We start from the raw sequence: 19,135 nt of genomic DNA, 5'->3' as shown, positions 1-19,135 counted from the left end.
CCAAGGGAAGCCGCTGAACCAAATATCCCCACTGCTTCTGCTTTGTTATCTACTGATATTTCTAAAAGACAGGAGTGTGTATTTTGTCTTAAACTTCATTCAAGTTCAGAATGCATTAAAGCTCAACAAATGACTGTGGAGGAAAGAAGGAAAATCTTGAGTAATAAGCACTGTTGTTTTAATTGTTTAAAGAGAGGTCATCAAAGTAAAGTTTGTAAATCCATTATTAGATGTATTGTTTGTGGTGGGAAGCATGTGGTACTAATGTGTTATAAACTTGGTAACAAAGACAAAGAAAGTGTTTCAAAAAATAATTTTGAGGGAGAAAGAAAGTCGATTAGTGAGGATGCCACTCATGTAGATAAGTCTATGGCTAACGTCTCTTGTTCTCCTGAGGTATATTTACAAACTCTGGCGGTTGTTGTTATGGGTAAGAGTAAACAAAAAACAGTGCGAGCGATCATTGATACCGGGTCTACTAAATCTTACATTGTGCGTGGCTTAGCTGAACAAATGGGGTACCAGTCAGTCGGAAAGGAAACTCTAATACACTCTTTGTTTGGGGGAGTACGTTCCCAAGAGGTAAAGCATGATTGTTACAACATAAGTTTAAGAAGATTAGAGGGAAACTATTCCAAGGAACTGCAAGTTTTGAGCCAAGAAATAACTTGTGAAGATGTCCCATATGTTAGGAATGGTACTTGGAGTAATGAGATAAAGGATCTGAAGATTTGTTTAACAGACGTACAAGACCGAGGACCCATACAGATTCTACTGGGGGCAGATGTCGCAGGTGAATTGCTTACTGGAAAGACACATCAACTAAAGTGTGGTCTAGTTCTAGTTGAGACTGTTCTAGGGTGGACACTAATGGGAAAAATTATAAGTAATAAACCTAGAAGGGATGCAGCGTCACTGTTGGTGACATCATTGTTTTCAAAACAAACAAAAATTTGTGATCTATGGGACTTAGAAATTCTTGGAATTACTGATCCTGCAGAAAAGGAATCTACCATCGAGAAGAATGAACGAGTTAGGAAGAATTTCCTTGAGACTGTGAGGCTGAATGAAGACAACAGATATGAAGTGTGTCTACCTTGGAGCGAGCAACATCCACCTCTTCCGGACAATTGCGAAATAGCTCAGCGCAGATTGGAGACAGTCACAATGAAACTACAAGCTGAGCAACATTATGGAGGATACGATGGCATCTTTCAACCTGCGAGGGTGGGAGTATTCTCACGACAAAACAACTGAAAACCTATCACAAGTGTTGGGACTCGTTTGGAATAAAGAAAACGATACTATGGAGTTGAATCTGGCACATGTCATTGATATCATACCTGATGTAATAACAAAGAGGACAATACTAAGAGCTGCTCATAGATTATTTGATCCTATTGGTTTTTCATGTCCTGTATCTCTCTGCCCTAAATTAATTCTGCAGGAACTTTGGGCTTCTGAGCTGGACTGGGACACTGAGGTAAATGAATCGACAAAGAAAAGGTTTCTGAAATGGTTGGCAGAACTACCTCTCCTGGCTGAGATTAAGATTCACAGATGTCTGATTGGAAGGCTGCAATCGGTTGAAGATATCTCTATACATATATTCTGCGATGCTAGTCAAACCGCATATGCAGCAGTTATATTCTTGCGAGTACAGAGGATTGATAACGTGGATCTACGGCTTGTACAAGCAAAGGCACGAGTGGCACCCAAGAAGAAGATCACCATACCACGTCTGGTATTATTAGCAGCTACCATAGGTGTTAGACTTGCCACATCAGTGTTACCATCATTAAGGTCAAAGGAAATTATTGTTCATTATTGGAGTGACTCATCGACAGTGTTATCCTGGATAAAATTAGACGAACCTTGGGGAACATTCGTATGGAATAGAGTTCAAGAAATCCGAAGATTATCCAGAACTGAACAGTGGCGACATGTTCCTGGAACCATGAATCCAGCTGACCTGGCATCAAGAGGATGTGATCCAAAGCATTTACCGGAACAGAGATGGTGGGAGGGTCCGAAATGGCTGAAACAATCCCCTACTCAATGGCCCTGCTCCGAAGTTACAAGAAACGATGAAGAAGTGTTCGAAGAAAAAAGAAGAAAAGTCAACACTATGACCGCAATAGAAAATAAGTCAAATACGCAAGAGTGGCACCTCGACTATTTCTCGAGTTTTCGGAAAACAGTTCGCATGATGGGGTGGATCTTGAGATTTCTGCACAATTGTCAACAACAAAAATTAACTAGGATATACGCAGAACTATCAGTTGAGGAGACGACCAGAGCGGAGAAAATTGTGATGAAGTTCATACAAAAAGAGTGTTTTGTAGATGTAAAGGACGAGAGATTTAGCACACTCTGTGTTTTCACTGATGACGAGGGAGTGATGAGACTGAAAACAAAGATAATAGCACGTCGGGATGATTACGCTTTCCGCTGTCCTATTATCCTTCCTGCAAAACATGCTTTAGTTCGTGCTCTCATTAGGGAAAAACACAAAGAGTTATGTCATGCTGGTACACAGATTCTGCTCAGCGGGCTCCGACAGAAATACTGGATCCTCGGTGGAAGAAGAACTGTGAAGAGTGCAATTGCATCATGTGTTGTCTGCCGAAGATACCATGGAAAACATCTTGAAGCGGAACAGGCTCATCTACCCGTTGACAGAGTGAGAGAGGCTTCGGTTTTTGAGATATCAGGGGTAGACTTTGCAGGACCTTTGATTTTGAGAGGAGGAGAGAAAGCCTGGGTCTGTTTGTTCACGTGTGCTGTTTTTCGTGCGGTCCATCTGGAGCTTGTGACATCTTTGGCTACCTCAACATTCCTAGAAGCCTTTCGACGCTTTGTATCCAGACGTGGAAGGCCAGCGATAGTCTACAGTGATAATGGGACGAATTTTCATGGCGTCTGTAATGCCTTGGAGACGATTCAGTGGGATAAAATTATTGAATATAGTTCTGCAAATGAAATTGAATGGAAATTTAATCCTCCCGCTGCACCATGGTGGGGAGGTTGGTGGGAGAGATTGATTGGTGTTCTCAAACAAATGCTCAGGAAAGTTCTGGGAAATTCGTGCTTGTCGTACCAAGAAATGATGTCAGTCTTGTGTGACATCGAAGCTGTGATGAATTCTCGGCCGCTTACCTACCTGTCCAATGATGGAAGTGACCTGATGGCAATAACCCCTGCAATGTTTCTGCAAGAGGTCAAGGAGGTTGGAATGCCCGATATCGACATGATAGAAAATGTAAGATTCGACAAAAGATACAGATATAGACAGAAAATAAAAGAAACTTTAAGGTTGAGGTTTAGGAATGAGTATCTTGGACAACTAATTCAGAAGAACCACCATACAAAAAGTCAGTACAAACCCTTCGTGGATGAAGTAGTACTAGTAGACAATGACAACCCCAAGAGACTGAATTGGCCGTTGGCAAGAGTGATGGAAGTTATCCCTGGCAAAGGTGGTGTTGTGAGACTTGTTCGTCTGAAGACTGAAAGAGGGGTACTCGTGAGACCGGTGCAGAAGGTATACCCACTCGAAGTGACATCTGCAGAAGACCATGTCTTCAGACAATTTAAGCTGTGTGAAAAGAAAGAAAGTGACCGAAGGACAATTAAATCATCGACCGATAGCTCCAAACTGAAAACTAGTAGTGGGAGACTGGTGATTAAACCCAAAAGATTTGAGGATTGAGTGATATTTATCTCAAGTGTTTTTATTTATTTTGAGTTCCAAAAGAGACAAGAAAAGGGGAGAGGTGATCTTGCTGTTTTGTATTGTGTATAGTAAATTCAGTTTTGTATTGTCATGTGGATAAATGATGTGTTGAGTTGTTCCCACAACTCAAGGTGGGAGGATGTTGAGTTTGTAACATATTTGAAATTAAATGTAATATGATGGGGTTGGCAGTAGAGAGAGATGTCTGGGTTGGAGAGTGTGTGTGGGTGTTGAAAAAAATGTGAATGGCTGACATAGAGAAGTGCTTGTTTATTCTTCTGAATAAAAAGTAAAAATATATGACTTCGGCGGGGTGTTTTCTGATTTTTAATTGGTGAACCTAACAACTACTCACCTGTACCATACTAACATTTCTCATCTCATTACCAAACTTCACTTTATAAATTATAAAATCCATACGATTATTACAGTTAAAAATAACATGTTTTTAGGATTCGACAAAATACTTATGTATGCTTTAATATGGCTGATGATGACCCCTAGGCGGGTCGAAACTAGTTCCATGTAATTTATAACATTGTAAATACATATTAGTACTGAATAGGTGGAAACCTTACTGTGTTACTATTCATATGTTATAGCATTCACAAAATCAATAATATTGGGGTCAGTTAGCTCAAACAGCTGATCTTGTGCACACCACTTACATCTTGAATCGTAGCATCCTCACAGCCAGAAATGAAATTCAGTAAGGGAAACATGTTTTCCATGTCTTCTCGTACCACCTCCTCTCGATGTTCCACCTCACTCAACAATATGTTTCAAGACTTTGCTAAAATCGTTGTTTCAACTTCTTCCGAAGACTGCGCTACCCAGTATGCCATGTCTTTCATATTGATTCGTTTAAACTTTTCTATCATGTCGTTTCCATTTTCCATTTCCTCTATCAGTGACGAAAGGAGTTTCCGCCGATATTTCCTCTTCAATGTTTCCAGCGCACCTTGGTCCATTGGCTGGCATAATGACTTCACGTTAGGAGTGAGACCCATGACTTTGATGTCATCACTTCTAAGTTGTTCTTCATTTGGGTGTAATGGAGCGTTGTCTAGCAGAAGAAGAGCTTTTCTAGGGAGATTGTTCGAAGCTAGAAATGTTTCTACATCTGGAACAAACTGTGTAAAAACCAGTCTTCAAAGATGTCAGCAGACATACAGGCAGCCCTCTGATTCGTGTAATGGACTGGAAGAGCATTAATAGAAATGTTTTTAAATGCCTAAGCGTCTTTGCTTTACTGATCATAAGAAATTCTGCTTTAAGTTCCCAGTAACATTACTACACGCAAGAACAGTAACTATCGTCGCCATAAGACCTATCTGTGTCGGTGCGACGTAAAGCCTCTAGCAAAAAAAAAAAGAACAGTAACTCTTTCCTTACTACGTTTGTCGCTTGTAGCCAGGTGCAGACATCTCCGCTTGGGCTGCAAGAGATTTTGATAGCAGCATCTTGAAATTTAGCCCATTCTCATCGGAATTAAAAATTTGATCACCGGTTAATCATTCAGCAAGAATTATTTCTTGAAATTCCTTTTTAAATTTCACAGCCTCGTCGGATTTAGCTGACAGTTTTTCTCCACAGATATTAAGCTGCCTAATGCCGTACCATTTTTTCCACCAATCAAGCCACCCAGGACTGGTAGTAAAATTAGGGTCCCCTTCATTAAACTCCTTCTGGAAATACACCGGCTTTTCTTGCAGAATGGGACCAGATATTGGCAGGCCCTTTTCCCGGTTTTGAGTGAACCAAATACATAGTGCTTCACTTACTTTTTCGTACTCACATTTTTTCGTTGATTTTCTAATTTTCTGTGCATCACTTGTTACTCTGGTAGAGCACCACTTTTCAGTTTCTTCCCTCTTTTTTTTTCCAGTCTCCAACTTCCATAATCTGAAGCCACTTTTTGAAGAGTTTCCCCTTTGTCTAGTCTCTAACGCACTCAACTTGTCTTCCATAGAAAAAATGACTTTCTTCCGTTTACTCGTCATAAACGTCCACACCCAAACAATACTACACTGAACAATGACTGAAGACTCACTGCACCTGTCCTCGAGAAAAAAACCGGTCCTACCGCCAGCAGTCAGGCCAGTGCTTGTCCCACAGTCGCACCCTTCACACTGGGTGTCCCAGAATTTCGTCTCCACCAAAAGTTCGAATTAAGTATACAAGTGTCGAATAACATGGAATGTCGGATAAGCGAAGGTCGGTTGAGCGAGACTCTACTGTATTTACTTTGACATAGCTTGATTTGGAATATATGTCATATCTACTGACGTTAGAAAATAGAGGATAATGTAAAAATGAAATGGCGTACGGTTTTTAGTGCCGGGAGTGTCCGAGGACAAGTTCTGCTCGCCAGATGCAGGTCTTTTGATTTGATGCCCGTAGGCATGAAATGATGATGACGTTGACACGTACACCAGCTACCGTGCCAGCGAAATTACCCAATTATGGTTAAAATTCCCGACCCTGCTGAGAAATGAACCCGGGATCCCTGTGACCATAGGCCAGCACGCTAACCATTTAGACATGGAGCCGGACAGGATAAGTATTATTTTTCGAACTGTAAGAAAATACAGATGAGAAATATAACGAAAAAATATTCGCAATTTGTTCACCAGTTTCAGCTCTCATTTCATGCACCGAGGAAGGGATGGAATCCTGAGACTGTTTTTATTTCAGATCGAACCAGAAAGATTGAAAATTGGAATAAAGATTAGATTTACACTCAGACATAAACTTAGAACAGTATAGTTCATATTCATTTTACATTCCTGCCTTAGTTTGGAAAATGTTTCATAATACTGTCTTGAGTGCGTGCACTTGTAAATTCGATGAAATCTTTCCTTTTCTGAAACTAGAAATTTCACTTTATCACTGAACCTAGTGCAAGAACTTTAAAATATTTCAGAACAGTTATACAACAAAGTTGGGGGCTGCCTGGCCCAGGCGGTAAAGGCGTACTCGGTTCGCACGGAAAGACGTGGGTTCGAATCCCCGCCAGGAAGTCGTAAAATTTAAGAAACGAGATTACCACTTCCGGAGGTACACATGACCCTGAGGTTCGCTCAGCCTACATAAACAATGAGTACCAGGTTAATTCCTGGGGGCAAAGGTGGCCGGGCGTAGAGCTAACCACCCAACCCCATCAAGTGCCGAGGTTACGGATAGTGGAAGCCTTTACCTTCCACACCTCCAAGGGCCTTCATGGCCTATACGGAGATGACTTTACTTTTTTTATATACAACAAAGTTGGCAATCTTCTAAAGCCTACTGTTTTATGGACGACTTTCAGATAGTATACTTTAAAATGAGGGCTCACTGACTGAAATCTGTTCAGCCATTTCCTTGAAATTTCCAGTGACAAAAATACCTTATCAAAATTCATATTTATATAATTAAACACATAAGGTATACACGTTATATATATTATAAAGAACATCTAAATATAACTTAAAAGATTTTTTGTGTTTCCTACATTAGGCCCATTTGATGTTTTGAAAAATCAGTGAACTTGTTGACTTATCCTTCTACACAAAAGTCATCACCACAATGATTACCACCAGTATTCTTCATCAAACAAACACCAATAAGAGTTATATATGCAATAACTTTTTATTTTGTTTGTTTTGTTTTTAAGGTTATTACACCAGTCTTCTCCTCGGCTGATTACTACATATGCAGTGATGCAGGCTACCACTGTGTTAATAGAACTCATTATCAAAGATGCTCAGCAGTAAATGAAGAATCAGCAAACCTACTAGAATGCCTCGATGGTGAAATTTGTGCCTTCAACTATGTGACTGTATGTGTTGATTCTCGATCGGAAAATTGCGGAAGTGAAAAGCAAGTGTGCATAAACAATACACATTATAGATTATGCACCCCAACAGCTGAAGGATACAACATAGCCGTAGGTGATATTAAGAAATGTGAGGAGAATAAAACATGTAGTACGGAGTTGGGGGGAAAGTGCACACAAAGGAGCACAGAAGATGATCACAGTTTGCAAATTGAAGCAAAAAACACAACTTACACTTGCAATGACTATGATTATTACTGTTTCAATGAAACACACTTTGTTTTCTGCTTGGAAGATAACACACCTCCTGATGACTTATCTTCATGCCCTCCTGGAATGGTATGTTCACCAAATAACCCACTTATCTGTGTAGACAATAAACTCAAGCAGTGTGGTTCTAGTGACTATATTTGTAGCAATTCAACACATTTCCAGGTGTGTGTGAAAAATGACAGCAGATTTATAGCAATTGGTGAACCACAAATGTGTCCAAAGGGTAATGGATGTAAGGATGGTAGGCAGGTCCCATGTCAAGAAGAATCTTCTACTACATTAACAACATTAACTAAACATACACCAACAAATTATATTTGTAATGACTACAATTATTATTGCTACAATGAGACACACTTCGTTCTCTGCTCTGATGATAACACACCTCCTGATAACTTATATTCATGCTCTCTTGGAACTGTGTGTTCACCAAGCAGCCCTGTTATATGTGAAGAGAAAAATGTTTTGGATTGTGGCAACAGAGAACATTTGTGCCTTAACTTAACACATTTCATTATTTGCATACAAAGTATTGCAGGTAATATACTGTATGGATATCCACAACAATGCCCATCAGGAGCAATATGTAACCAGGATAGCCATTCTATATGTACAGAATCCAAAGATATTCCAAAACAAAACACACTTGTAAGTAACACATCCGTCAAAAGCCGATTCATTAGGGAAATTAAGGAACGCAAACTCTCCCATCTCCGAGACACACAAATAGAATCGACAACATATCAAATATTGTACCCATGCAATGAATATGGTTATTACTGCTATAATGAGACACAGTTTGTTTTCTGCTTTGACGATCACACACCTCCTGATGACTTAAATCCGTGCCCTCCTGAAATGATATGCTCAGAAAACAGCCCACTTATATGTATAGATCCAGATTACAAAGATTGTGGTTCTAGTGATTATCTCTGTGTCAATACAACTCATTTCCAGGACTGCATACAGTCTGGTACTAACAATGTACCAATTGGTGAGCCTCATTCGTGTGCAGCCAACTTAGAATGTAAGGATGGCAACAACGTTCCATGTATAGACCCTAGAACGACCATACTGGCAACTACTACGGAGCCATCAATATACTATCCATGCAATGACTATAATTACTATTGCTACAACAATACACATTTTGTGTTCTGTGTTGATGACCACACACCACCAGTAGATCTACACACATGTTCTACAGGAACCAAATGTTCAACAAATAGCCCACTCATATGTGAAGATCAAGAGTTTAAAGACTGCGGAACAAAAGACTTCTTATGCATAAACACAACCCATTTCATTATGTGTCTACCAAGTACTGTTGGTAATATAGCAATGGGAGATGAAAACGCATGTCCCACAGGAACAATATGTGAAGAGGACACTGAAGCTATCTGCACTGACCCAAGAATAACTACATCAGAATTAAGTAGCACAGACACAAGTACTGCCACAATCATAACCGCTATAACGACGGACAAAATATACACTACCAGCACAGAAATAATAAGTACGATTGACACAGAAACATCAACAACACAAATCAGTACTACAACCGCAATAAATACATCTAACACAGAGAGCATAAACACGGAACAACACAGTTCTACCCCTCCTATCAGTACTACTGAAAGTACCACTCCAATGAGTACCACAGAGATTACAACTCCTATCAGTACAACAGAGAGTATAACAACCATGAGTACTACGGAACTTACAGCCCCTAATACTCCCATGAGTACTACAGCGATTACAACTTCTATCAGTACTAATGCAAGTACAAATCCCTTGACTACTACCGTGAATACAACTCCCTTCAGTACTGAAGAAACAACAATTCCCGTGAGTACTACAGATATTACAATTCCGAACAGTACTATTGAAAGCACTACACACATGAGTACTACAGAGATTACAACTTCTATCAGCACAATTAAAAGTACCACACCTATCACCACCACTACTGAGACATCAAGCAACATTCCTATCACCACTACTGAGACCTCTAGTACCACTCCTATCACCACTACTGAGATAAACAGTACCACTAATATCAAAACTACTGAGATAACCAGTACCACTCCTACCACCACCACCGAGATCTCCAGTACCACACCTATCACCACTACTAAGATAACCAGTACCACTCCTACCACCACTAAGATAAACACTACCACTCCTATCACCAATGACATAACCAGTACCACTTCTATCACAACTACAGAGATTTCTATTACCACTCCTATCACAAGTACTGGGATTTCTACTACCACTCCTATCACCACTACTGTGACTTCAAGTACCACTCCTATCATCACTACAGACACTTCTAGTACCACCCCCATCACCACTACTGACACTTCGAGTCCCACTCCTATCACCACTACTGTGAGTTCTAGTACCACTCCTATCACCACTACTGAGTTTACCAGTACCACTCCTATCACCACTACTGAGACTTCCAGTACTACTCCTGTCACCACTACTGAGGTTACCAGTACCACTCCTATGACCACTACTGAGGTAACCAGTACCACTCCTATCAGCACTACTGAGACTTCCAGTACCACTCCTATCACCACTACTGAGGTTACCAGTACCACTCCTATCACCACTACGGAGGTTACCAGTACCACTCCTATCACCACTAATGAGACATCCAGTACCACTCCTATCACCACTACTGAGGTAACCAGTACCACTCCTATCAGCACTACTGAGACTTCCAGTACCACTCCTATCACCACTACTGAGACCTCCAGTACTACTCCTATCAGCACTACTGAGACTTCCAGTACCACTCCTATCACCACTACTGAGGTTACCAGTACCACTCCTATCACCACTACGGAGGTTACCAGTACCACTCCTATCACCACTACTGCGGTAACCAGTACCACTCCTATCCCCACTACTGAGGTAACCAGTACCACTCCTATCACCACTTCTGAGGTAAGCAGTACCACTCCTATCACCACTACTGAGACTTCCAGTACCACTCCTATCACCACTACTGAGGTAACCAGTACCTCTCCTATCACCACTACTAAGACTTCCAGTACCACTCCTATCACCACTACTGAGGTAACCAGTACCACTCCTATCAGCACTACTGAGACTTCCAGTACCACTCCTGTCACCACTACTGAGGTAACCAGTACCACTCCTATCACCACTACTGAGACTTCCAGTAATAGTCCTATCACCACTACTGACGTAACCAGTACCACTCCTATCAGCACTACTGAGACTTCCAGTACCACTCCTATCACCACTACTGAGGTAACCAGTACCACTCCTATCACCACTTCTGAGACTTCCAGTACCACTCCTATCACCACTACTGAGGTAACCAGTACCACTCCTATCACCACTACTGAGACTTCCAGTACCACTCCTATCACCACTACTGAGGTAACCAGTACCACTCCTATCAGCACTACTGAGACTTCCAGTACCACTCCTATCACCACTACTGAGGTAACCAGTACCACTCCTATCACCACTACTGAAGTAACCAGTACCACTCCTATCAGCACTACTGAGACTTCCAGTACCACTCCTGTCACCACTACTGAGGTAACCAGTACCACTCCTATCACTACTACTGAGACTTCCAGTACCACTCCTATCACCACTACTGAGGTAACCAGTACCACTCCTGTCACCACTACTGAGGTAACCAGTACCACTCCTATCACCACTACTGAGACTTCCAGTACCACTCCTATCACCACTACTGAGACTTCCAGTACCACTCCTATCACCACGACTGAGGTAACCAGTACCACTCCTATCACCACTACTGAGACTTCCAGTACCACTCCTATCACCACTACTGAGACTTCCAGTACCACTCCTATCAGCACTACTGAGACTTCCAGTACCACTCCTATCACCACCACTGAGACTTCCAGTACCACTCCTATCACCACTACTGAGACTTCCAGTACCACTCCTATCACCACTACTGAGACTTCCAGTACCACTCCTATCACCACTACTGAGGTAACCAGTACCACTCCTATCACTACTACTGAGACTTCCAGTACCACTCCTATCACCACTACTGAGACTTCCAGTACCACTCCTATCACCACTACTGAGACTTCCAGTACCACTCCTATCACCACTACTGAGGTAACCAGTACCACTCCTATCACCACTACTGAGATTTCCAGTACCACTCCTATCACCACTACTGAGGTAACCAGTACTACTCCTATCACCACTACTGAGACTTCCAGTACCACTCCTATCACCACTACTGAGATTTCCAGTACCACTCCTATCACCACTACTGAGGTAACCAGTACCACTCCTATCACCACTACTGAGGTAACCAGTACCACTCCTATCACCACAACTGAGGTAACCAGTACCATTCCTATCACCACTACTGAGGTTACCAGTACCACTCCTATCACCACTACTGAGACTTCCAGTACCACTCCTATCACCACTACTGAGGTTACCAGTACCACTCCTATCACCACTACTGAGGTAACCAGTACCACTCCTATCACCACTACTGAGGTAACCAGTACCACCCCTATCACCACTACTGAGGTTACCAGTACCACTCCTATCACCACTACTGAGGTTACCAGTACCACTCCCATCACCACTACTGAGGTAACCAGTACCACTTCTATCACCACTACTGAGGTAACCAGTACAACTCCTATCACCACTACTGAGACTTCCAGTAATACTCCTATCACCACTACTGACGTAACCAGTACCACTCCTATCAGCACTACTGAGACTTCCAGTACCACTCCTATCAGCACTACTGAGACTTCCAGTACCACTCTTATCACCACTACTGAGGTAACCAGTACCACTCCTATCACCACTACTGATACTTCCAGTACCACTCCTATCACCACTACTGAGACTTCCAGTACCACTCCTATCACCACTACTGAGACTTCCAGTACCACTCCTATCTACACTACTGAGACTTCCAGTACCACTCCTATCACCACTACTGAGACTTCCAGTACCACTCCTATCAGCACTACTGAGACTTCCAATACCACTCCTATCAGCACTACTGAGACTTCCATTACCACTCCTATCAGAACTACTGAGACTTCCAGTACCACTCCTATCACCACTACTGAGGCAACAAGTACCACTCCTATCACCACTACTGAGGTTACCAGTACCACTCCTATCACCACTACTGAGACTTCCATTACCACTCCTATCAGCACTACTGAGACTTCCAGTACCACTCCTATCAGCACTACTGAGACATCCAGTACCACTCCTATCACCACTACTGAGACTTCCAGTACCACTCCTATCACCACTACTGAGGTAACCAGTACCACTCCTATCACCACTACTGAGGTAACCAGTACCACTCCTATCACCACTACTGAGGTAACCAGTACCACTCCTATCACCACTACTGAGGTAACCAGTACCACTCCTATCAGCACTACTGAGGTAACCAGTACCACTCCTATCACCACTACTGAGGTAACCAGTACCACGCCTATCACCACTACTGAGACTTCCAGTACCACTCCTATCACCACTACTGAGGTTACCAGTACCACTCCTATCACCACTACTGAGACTTCCAGTACCACTCCTATCATCACTACTGAGGTAACCAGTACCACTCCTATCAGCACTACTGAGACTTCCAGTACCACTCCTGTCACCACTACTGAGGTAACCAGTACCACTCCTATCACCACTACTGAGACTTCCAGTACCACTCCTATCACCACTACTGAGGTAACCAGTACCACTCCTATCACCACTACTGAGACTTCCAGTACCACTCCTGTCACCACTACTGAGGTAACCAGTACCACTCCTATCACCACTACTGAGACTTCCAGTACCACTCCTATCACCACTACTGAGGTAACCAGTACCACTCCTATCACCACTACTAAGACTTCCAGTACCACTCCTATCACCACTACTGAGGTAACCAGTACCACTCCTATCAGCACTACTGAGACTTCAAGTACCACTCCTGTCACCACTACTGAGGTAACCAGTACCACTCCTATCACCACTACTGAGACTTCCAGTAATACTCCTATCACCACTACTGACGTAACCAGTTCCACTCCTATCAGCACTACTGAGACTTCCAGTACCACTCCTATCACCACTACTGAGGTAACCAGTACCACTCCTATCACCACTACTGAGACTTCCAGTACCACTCCTATCACCACTACTGAGGTAACCAGTACCACTCCTATCACCACTACTGAGACTTCCAGTACCACTCCTATCACCACTACTGAGGTAACCGGTACCACTCCTATCACCACTACTGAGACTTCCAGTACCACTCCTATCACCACTAGTGAGGTAACCAGTACCACTCCTATCAGCACTACTGAGACTTCCAGTACCACTCCTATCACCACTACTGAGGTAACCAGTACCACTCCTATCACCACTACTGAAGTAACCAGTACCACTCCTATCAGCACTACTGAGACTTCCAGTACCACTCCTGTCACCACTACTGAGGTAACCAGTACCACTCCTATCACTACTACTGAGACTTCCAGTACCACTCCTATCACCACTACTGAGGTAACCAGTACCACTCCTGTCACCACTACTGAGGTAACCAGTACCACTCCTATCACCACTACTGAGACTTCCAGTACCACTCCTATCACCACTACTGAGACTTCCAGTACCACTCCTATCACCACTACTGAGGTAACCAGTACCACTCCTATCACAACTACTGAGACTTCCAGTACCACTCCTATCACCACTACTGAGAATTCAAGTACCACTCCTATCAGCACTACTGAGACTTCCAGTACCACTCCTATCACCACCACTGAGACTTCCAGTACCACTCCTATCACCACTACTGAGACTTCCAGTACCACTCCTATCACCACTACTGAGACTTCCAGTACCACTCCTATCACCACTACTGAGGTAACCAGTACCACTCCTATCACTACTACTGAGACTTCCAGTACCACTCCTATCACCACTACTGAGACTTCCAGTACCACTCCTATCACCACTACTGAGGTAACCAGTACCACTCCTATCACCACTACTGAGATTTCCAGTACCACTCCTATCACCACTACTGAGGTAACCAGTACTACTCCTATCACCACTACTGAGACTTCCAGTACCACTCCTATCACCACTACTGAGATTTCCAGTACCACTCCTATCACCACTACTGAGGTAACCAGTACCACTCCTATCACCACTACTGAGGTAACCAGTACCACTCCTATCACCACTACTGAGGTAACCAGTACCACTCCTATCACCACTACTGAGGTTACCAGTACCACTCCTATCACCACTACTGAGACTTCCAGTACCACTCCTATCACCACTACTGAGGTTACCAGTACCACTCCTATCACCACTACTGAGGTAACCAGTACCACTCCTATCACCACTACTGAGGTAACCAGTACCACCCCTATCACCACTACTGAGGTTACCAGTACCACTCCTATCACCACTACTGAGGTTACCAGTACCACTCCTATCACCACTACTGAGGTAACCAGTACCACTTCTATCACCACTACTGAGGTAACCAGTACAACTCCTATCACCACTACTGAGACTTCCAGTAATACTCCTATCACCACTACTGACGTAACCAGTACAACTCCTATCAGCACTACTGAGACTTCCAGTACCACTCCTATCAGCACTACTGAGACTTCCATTACCACTCTTATCACCACTACTGAGGTAACCAGTACCACTCCTATCACCACTACTGATACTTCCAGTACCACTCCTATCACCACTACTGAGGTAACCAGTACCACTCCTATCACCACTACTGAGACTTCCAGTACCACTCCTATCACCACTACTGAGGTAACCAATACCACTCCTATCACCACTACTGAGGTAACCAGTACCACGAGTATCACCACTACTGAGACTTCCAGTACCACTCCTATCACAACTACTGAGACTTCCAGTACCACTCCTATCACCACTACTGGGACTTCCAGTACCACTCCTATCACCACTACTGAGACTTCCAGTACCACTCCTATCAGCACTACTGAGACTTCCAGTACCACTCCTGTCACCACTACTGAGGTAACCAGTACCACTCCTATCAGCACTACTGAGACTTCCAGTACCACTCCTATCGGCACTCCTGAGGTAACCAGTACCACTCCAATCACCACTACTGAGGTAACCAGTACCACGAGTATCACCACTACTGAGACTTCCAGTACCACTCCTATCACCACTACTGAGACTTCCAGTACCACTCCTATCACCACTACTGGGACTTCCAGTACCACTCCTATCACCACTACTGAGACTTCCAGTACCACTCCTATCAGCACTACTGAGACTTCCAGTACCACTCCTGTAACCACTACTGAGGTAACCAGTACCACTCCTATCACCACTACTGAGACTTCCAGTACCACTCCTATCACCACTACTGAGGTAACCAGTACCACTCCTATCACCACTACTGAGGTTACCAGTACCACTCCTATCACCACTACTGAGACTTCCAGTACCACTCCTATCACCACTACTGAGACATCCAGTACCACTCCTATCACCACTACTGAGGTAACCAGTACCACTCCTATCACCACTACTGAGGTTACCAGTACCACTCCTATCACCACTACTGAGACTTCCAGTACCACTCCTATCACCACTACTGAGGTTACCAGTACCGCTCCTATCACCACTACTGAGACTTCCAGTACCACTCCTATCACCACTACTGAGGTAACCAGTACCACTCCTATCACCACTACTGAGACTTCCAGTACCACTCCTATCAGCACTACTGAGATTTCCAGTACCACTCCTGTCACCACTACTGAGGTAACCAGTACCACTCCTATCACCACTACTGAGGTAACCAGTACCACTACTATCACCACTACTGAGATTTCCAGTACTACTCCTATCACCACTACTGAGACTTCCAGTACCACTCCTATCACCACTACTGAGGTAACCAGTACCACTCCTATCACCACTACTGAGACTTCCAGTACCACTCCTATCACCACTACTGTGACTTCCAGTACCACTCCTATCACCACTACTGAGGTAACCAGTACCACTCCTATCACCACTACTGAGACTTCCAATACCACTCCTATCACCACTACTGAGGTAACCAGTACCACTCCTATCACCACTACTGAGGTTACCAGTACCACTCCTATCACCACTACTGAGGTAAACAGTACCACTCCTATCACCACTACTGAGTTAACCAGTACCACTCCTATCACCACTACTGAGACTTCCAGTACCACTCCTATCACCACTACTGAGGTAACCAGTACCACTCCTATCACCACTACTGTGGTAACCAGTACCACTCCTATCACCACTACTGAGGTCACCAGTACCACTCCTATCACCACTACTGAGGTAACCAGTACCACTCCTATCACCACTACTGAGGTAACCAGTACCACTCCTATCACCACTACTGAGACTTCCAGTACCACTCCTATCAGCACTACTGAGTTAACCAGTACCACTCCTATCACCACTACTGAGGTTACCAGTACCACTCCTATCACCACTACTGAGGTAAACAGTACCACTCCTATCACCACTACTGAGTTAACCAGTACCACTCCTATCACCACTACTGAGACTTCCAGTACCACTCCTATCACCACTACTGAGGTAACCAGTACCACTCCTATCACCACTACTGTGGTAACCAGTACCACTCCTATCACCACTACTGAGGTCACCAGTACCACTCCTATCACCACTACTGAGACTTCCAGTACCACTCCTATCAGCACTACTGAGACTTCCAGTACCACTCCTATCACCACTACTGAGACTTCCAGTACCGCTCCTATCACCACTACTGAGGTAACCAGTACCACTCCTATCACCACTACTGAGGTAACCAGTACCACTCCTATCACCACTACTGAGACTTCCAGTACCACTCCTATCACCACTACTGAGACTTCCAGTACCACTCCTATCACCACTACTGAGGTAACCAGTACCACTCCTATCACCACTACTGAGACTTCCAGTACCGCTCCTATCACCACTATTGAGGTTACCAGTACCACTCCTATCACCACTACTGAGGTAACCAGTACCACTCCTATCACCACTACTGAGGTAACCAGTACCACCTCTATCACCACTACTGAGGTTACCAGTACCACTCCTATCACCACTACTGAGGTTACCAGTACCACTCCTATCACCACTACTGAGGTAACCAGTACCACTTCTATCACCACTACTGAGGTAACCAGTACAACTCCTATCACCACTACTGAGACTTCCAGTAATACTCCTATCACCACTACTGACGTAACCAGTACAACTCCTATCAGCACTACTGAGACTTCCAGTACCACTCCTATCAGCACTACTGAGACTTCCAATACCACTCCTATCACCACTACTGAGGTAACCAGTACCACACCTATCACCACTACTGAGGTAACCAGTACCACTCCTATCACCACTACTGAGACTTCCAGTACCACTCCTATCACCACTACTGAGGTAACCAGTACCACTCCTATCAACACTACTGTGGTAACCAGTACCACTCCTATCACCACTACTGTGGTAACCAGTACCACTCCTATCACCACTACTGAGGTCACCAGTACCACTCCTATCACCACTACTGAGGTAACCAGTACCACTCCTATCACCACTACTGAGGTAACCAGTACCACTCCTATCACCACTACTGTGGTAACCAGTACCACTCCTATCAGCACTACTGAGACTTCCAGTACCACTCCTATCAGCACTACTGAGACTTCCAGTACCACTGCTATCACCACTACTGAGGTAACCAGTACCACTCCTATCACCACTACTGAGGTAACCAGTACCACTCCTATCACCACTACTGAGGTAACCAGTACCACTCCTGTCACCACTACTGAGGTAACCAGTACTACTCCTATCACCACTACTGAGACTTCCAGTACCACTCCTATCACCACTACTGAGGTAACCAGTACCACTCCTATCACCACTACTGAGGTAACCAGTACCACTCCTATCACCACTACTGAGGTAACCAGTACCACTCCTATCACCACTACTGAGGTAACCAGTACCACTCCTATCACCACTACTGAGGTAACCAGTACTACTCCTATCACCACTACTGAGACTTCCAGTACCACTCCTATCACCACTACTGAGGTAACCAGTACCACTCCTATCACCACTACTGTGGTAACCAGTACCACTCCTATCACCACTACTGAGGTAACCAGTACCACTCCTATCACCACTACTGAGGT

At 43.8% G+C, this 19,135-nt stretch overlaps 1 protein-coding gene across 1 annotated transcript in view; it reads left to right on the top strand.

Annotated features, from left to right (window-relative positions):
* The first annotated feature begins 8,684 nt into the window (after positions 1–8,684).
* LOC137498562 (mucin-2-like) overlaps positions 8,685–19,135 on the top strand; it is a 36,356-nt gene continuing 25,905 nt past the window's right edge. Inside the window, exons 1-9 of the mRNA XM_068226353.1 lie at positions 8,685–10,355; positions 10,980–11,039; positions 11,616–11,699; positions 12,270–12,341; positions 13,029–13,133; positions 13,356–13,415; positions 14,211–14,273; positions 14,640–14,933; positions 15,765–16,253. Coding sequence (XP_068082454.1) covers positions 8,685–10,355; positions 10,980–11,039; positions 11,616–11,699; positions 12,270–12,341; positions 13,029–13,133; positions 13,356–13,415; positions 14,211–14,273; positions 14,640–14,933; positions 15,765–16,253 — 2,898 coding nt within the window. The remainder of the gene's footprint in view (positions 10,356–10,979; positions 11,040–11,615; positions 11,700–12,269; positions 12,342–13,028; positions 13,134–13,355; positions 13,416–14,210; positions 14,274–14,639; positions 14,934–15,764; positions 16,254–19,135) is intronic.

The sequence above is a fragment of the Anabrus simplex genome, chromosome 1 (genome assembly GCF_040414725.1).
Source record: "Anabrus simplex isolate iqAnaSimp1 chromosome 1, ASM4041472v1, whole genome shotgun sequence".
Taxonomy (NCBI): Eukaryota; Metazoa; Arthropoda; class Insecta; order Orthoptera; family Tettigoniidae; genus Anabrus; species Anabrus simplex.
The sequence above is the reverse complement of the archived record's forward strand: the minus strand, read 5'-3'. Positions and strand labels throughout refer to the sequence as shown.